Genomic DNA, 5,000 nt, shown 5'->3' with positions numbered 1-5,000 from the left:
ATCATCGTATTCGTAAAAACTCATAGGGAGCATGACGAGAATCTGCGTGGTGTGCTGCAACGGCTCCAGCAACACGATGTGCGCCTGAACAAGGAAAAATGCAGCTTCTCAAAGAGTGAGATAAAGTTCTACGGACATATCTTCAGCAAGAACGGAATCAAGGCAGACCCAGGCAAGATCAAGGCGATCGCCCACATGAGCAAACCAGAGAATGTCAGTGAGGTGAAGTCACTTCTAGGAATGGCTCAGTACGTGTCCCGTTACATCCCAGATTACGCTACGATAACCGCCCCGCTACGACTGTTAACCAAGCAAGAGACCCCCTGGCTGTGGGCCGACGAGCAGCAACAAGCATTCGACAAATTGAAAGACACCCTGACCAAGAATCATGTGATGTCGTATTTCAACCCGAGACTCCAGACCGAAGTGATACTCGACGCGAGCCCCGTCGGACTTGGAGGTCTGTTGGTGCAAGACGGTAAAGTTATCAGTTACGCAAGCCGAGAACTCAGCGACGTTGAGCACAGATACTCCCAGACCGAGAGGGAAATGCTAGGAGTAGTTTGGGCTGCTGAACATTTTCACCTTTACCTGTATGGGTCAGAGTTCACCATCGCCACAGATCACAAGCCGCTTCTGGGGATGTTCAACAGTCACAAGCCAACATCAGCACGCATCGATAGATTGAAGTTAAGGCTAATGCCCTATAACTGTCAGCTCATCTACCGACCAGGAAAAGACGCTGAAAACCCGGCCGACTTCATGAGTCGACACCCAAGTACCGCAGAATGTGAAGAACGCAACATCGCGGAAGACTATGTTAACTACATCTGCAACCAAGCTGTACCAAAAGCGATGACAATGCAAGAAATCAAGTTGGAGACAGAGAAAGACTCTTCGCTCCAGGCGCTTATCAAGGCCATTGAAACCGACATGTGGACGGATCCCGAAGTACAAGAGTACAAGAAAGTGAAGGACGAACTATTGGTCTACAAGGAAACAATATTGAGGGGAAATAGGATCGTAGTCCCTGACACACTGAGAAACAGAGCTGTAGACCTGGCGCATGTTGGACACCAAGGAATCGTAAAGACAAAACAGCTCATCAGAGAGAGAGTCTGGTTTCCCGGTGTGGACAAGATGGTGAAGGAGAAAGTTGACAGCAGTCTACCATGCCAAGCAGCAACTACTTGCAAGGCACAGCGACTCGAACCTCTACGGATGACACCGCTACCAACCGCTCCGTGGAAAGAACTCGCGATGGACTTTCTAAGACCACTTCCTTCTGGAGACTATCTCATGGTTGTCATCGACGAATACAGCCGTTTTCCGGAAGTGGAAATTGTCACATCCACTTCCGTCAGATCCACAATCCCGAAGCTCGACGCAATTTTCGCTAGACAAGGGATTCCTGAAGTGCTAAAGAGCGACAACGGACCCCCCTTCAACGGCGTGGAGCTCAAGAATTTTGCTGAGCATTTAGGCTTTCAACACCGCAACATCACGCCTCTCTTGCCTAGGGCAAATGGCGAGGCAGAACGTTTCATGATGACACTAGAAAAATGCGTGAGAACCGCGACCATCGAGCATAAGAACTGGAAACAAGAGCTCAACAAATTTCTGCGGCAGTATCGGGCGACACCTCACTCGACTACTGGCATCTCACCATGCGAAGCACTTAACCAGAGGAAGCTCAAAACCACCCTGCCGGAAGTGACGCCACCAGTCCGCCAACAAACCATTGTTGAGACCCAGAAGAACCTGGCGCAGAGAGACGCAGAGCAGAAAAAGAAGATAAAGGCGTATGCTGACCAAAAGCTAGGTGTGAGAGAAAGCAATATCAAGCTGGGAGATACAGTTTTAATCAAGCAACCAAAGGCCAACAAGCTCAGTACCCCGTTTAATCCAGTGCCTCCTGTAGTCGAAGAGAAAAAAGGATCGATGATTACCGCAAGCGACGGACACAAAACCGTTACGCGCAACTCAGCGATGTTCAAAGTTGTCCCCAGTCACATCGAGCACACTGGAAACCACACACAAGAGATGAACGAAGACGTTTCAGCAAATCCCCAACCACTGGAAATTCAGGAACTGGACTCGATAACAAAGTCTTCAAGCCCTACTTCAGGCCTACGACGATCACAAAGGTAGACAAGGCCTCCTGCGAGATTTGCAGACTACGTTTTACTTGTTCAAGAGAACTAGACACCAGAAGCATGCAATGGATTTTTGTGACTCTGTAACACGTTTCAGTTTGCCGTTTTCATATTATAAAAAAGTCGTTTAAAGAAGTCGTTTAGGTCAATCACTTACGCGTTTCCAAAGTCCGTCATCAAGAAGGGGAGAGATGTAGTGTTTTTGAGACTTGTCAATCATTTATGCAAATGACCCACGCGATCTAGGAGCTAGGACTTTGGTATGTTGTAGTCGTCATGTCTGTTTAGTAAATATACTGTTGTGTTCGAACGAGTGGTTTCAAGTGTTCATTTGACCGTAAACATCACAGTATTTTAAAGCTTTTTACAAATATTATTCATGAATTATCTTTGAAAAATGCGTGGGTACTCCCAATTTTCTTTTTGGATTTCAATAACACTTGTTAAGATCCACATTTCCTGCATAATCATAAAACGCCTCAAATATATCTCTCAATTAGTAGTCAATTGGGAGGCGCGGTGGCCTCATAGTTAGTGCGCTCGACTCCGGGTCGAGTGGTCCGGGTTCGGGTCCTGGCTGGGACATTGTGTTTTTTTAATTTATTTTATTTTATTTTTTACTTTTTTTTATTTTTAAATTCCAACTTTATTAAACATACACACGTGCAGTTAACATTCACAAAAGACAATCTGCAACACTAACAAACACTACAACTTAAAACTAACAAAAAAGAAACCTCATACAATAAAAACTTTAGAGCGCAATCAGTTGAGTACAACAGAGTTTCATTCCGTATTTAAAAGAGACGAAAAAACAGACCATTTTGTTCTGAACTCTTTTTTGCAACTAGTCGTACAAGAAATATATTTTTCTAGCCTAATTTTATCACGAGCTAGGGAAACAAATTCATTAAACATGTAAAATTTACTGTTAAGAGCTTTTACGTAAAGAAAATACTTTCCTATAATGACTAAATGATTGGGCGCTAAACAGAATTTAGAATCGTTATTAATAATACCAAACATAATTTCTTTTATTGAAAGCGATAATTTTGAGTTCACCATGTGCGAGGCCCAATCCAGAAACTCCTTCCAGAGCAAAGTGGCTTGCGCACACTCAGTGAAAAGGTGAATGATGGTATGAACTGCCGGACAAAAAGGGCAGCGTGGGGAGTCTTCTTTATTCATTTTAAATAATAAACTCTTAGTACACAGGATATTGTGGATAATTTTTTATTGGAACATTGACAGCCTTACTTCTTTTGTTACTTCAAAAGGCAATAAATATACTTTCCTCAAATCATCCTTCTGGTAGCCAAAATTTAAGAGTCTTTTCTCACAAGTCGGCGGAGGCTTTGATCTTTGGGATATTGTGTTGTGCTCTTAGGCAAGACACTTTACTCTCACGGTGCCTCTCTCCACCCAGGTGTATAAATGGGTACCGGCGAATTCAAGGCTGGGGGTAACCCTGCAATGGACTAGCATCCCATCCAGGGGGTAGTAGAAATACTCCTTGTCGCTTCATGCTAAGGATTGGGCCACTTGGCTCGGAAAGCGCTTACTTACGTATTTGATGCGCTTGCATTCCGGGATTTTCTTAAAATTGTAAAGAGCAAAGTAACTTAGTTAGCAGTGGAAATGGAATATACTTTATGTGTTATGGACATTGGGGACTACAACGTTTTTAGACTTGCTATTTAAAGTGATTCGAGTAATTGAAATCCTTCAACTTTTGACAAGTGTTCCTTGATACCGTGATAACAATTTTCCCTAAGGGCCCGGTCCCACTAGCGCGTTTTTCATTTGTTTTGCCAAAAATGGTAAATCGCAAAACTTGGACGGGTGGGACCGTAATGTGAGAACCTTACAAATATTTGTAAGACTGTACCAAACTTCAAAGGAGCTTTTGAAAAGTCAAATACAGAAACATGCCTCTCTACTGAACCAAAATATATCCCATGGCTTTAATGTTTTTCCACCCATTATCTGAAGTAGTGTGTGCGAAGTTCCCACATGTGTTGGAATTATCATGATACCCTCCGGTACCAAACCCAATTCTGGAGTCTGTGGATGTGCCGACCTTCTCGTTGTTTCCAATAATGCCGATTCTTGCTTTAGAGGAGCCTTTTGATGAGCCAGCGGCATTGAACCCTTCCATGCTACAGTTGGCCTGCAAGGACGCTTGAGAACCAATCAGCGTCTTCCATGTATTGCGGCTCAGTGATGTGGAGCGGTATTTGCCGTCAGCTATCAGTGAATACAGAGACTGGGCCTGCTTGTTGATGACCAGAAACTTGATTGGCTGACGAGGGATCTTCATACCGAGGCAGATCTTGGAGAAAGACGTGTTCCAGTAGGTCGGTAGTTTGGTCTCTTCAAAGTCAAACCCAGTCTTCCCTCCTTGGAGGTTGTAGGCGTTTTTGTTGCTCCACAAGACCGAATCATAATGAAAGGTTTTCTGAAAGAAAAACAAACAATAAAGATTTAGCTGCACGTGCACAACCGCAGAAAAAAGCCCTGAGAACGAGGTCGGTATAAGTTGGCAAAGGAGTTCATTGCGGAAGATGTCGAAAATAAATATCTATGTGGTTAGCGAAGAACCTCGACTGATGAGAAAACCTTGCGCTGTCGGATACCTTTTTGCCGTCAGTCTTCATCGCAAGCGTCCATCCTCCACCTCCGCATCCAAAGTTTCCCATGTGACAATAAACAGGAATCTTCTGCGACCCAAACATCAGTGGATACACTTGGCTTTTGGAGAACCTGTACCAAATAAAACCTCGTTTGTTGAAATGGTTCGGAAGCTAATACGAAAAGCTTCATATAAATTCAGTATTTTCATTA

General features: G+C 44.0%; 1 protein-coding gene across 1 annotated transcript in view; it reads right to left on the bottom strand.

The window, feature by feature from the left end:
* Window positions 1-4,092: 4,092 nt before the first annotated feature.
* LOC137979519 (uncharacterized skeletal organic matrix protein 5-like) overlaps window positions 4,093-5,000 on the bottom strand; it is a 964-nt gene continuing 56 nt past the window's right edge. The window contains exons 2-3 of the mRNA XM_068826788.1: window positions 4,793-4,919; window positions 4,093-4,614 (exon numbers count right to left, since the gene is read on the bottom strand). Of these exons, the coding sequence (XP_068682889.1) occupies window positions 4,093-4,614; window positions 4,793-4,891 (621 nt within the window). The 5' untranslated portion in view covers window positions 4,892-4,919. The remainder of the gene's footprint in view (window positions 4,615-4,792; window positions 4,920-5,000) is intronic.

This window comes from Montipora foliosa, chromosome 12 (genome assembly GCF_036669935.1).
Source record: "Montipora foliosa isolate CH-2021 chromosome 12, ASM3666993v2, whole genome shotgun sequence".
NCBI classification, from domain to species: domain Eukaryota; kingdom Metazoa; phylum Cnidaria; class Anthozoa; order Scleractinia; family Acroporidae; genus Montipora; species Montipora foliosa.
This window is presented reverse-complemented; position numbering and strand designations above follow the sequence as displayed.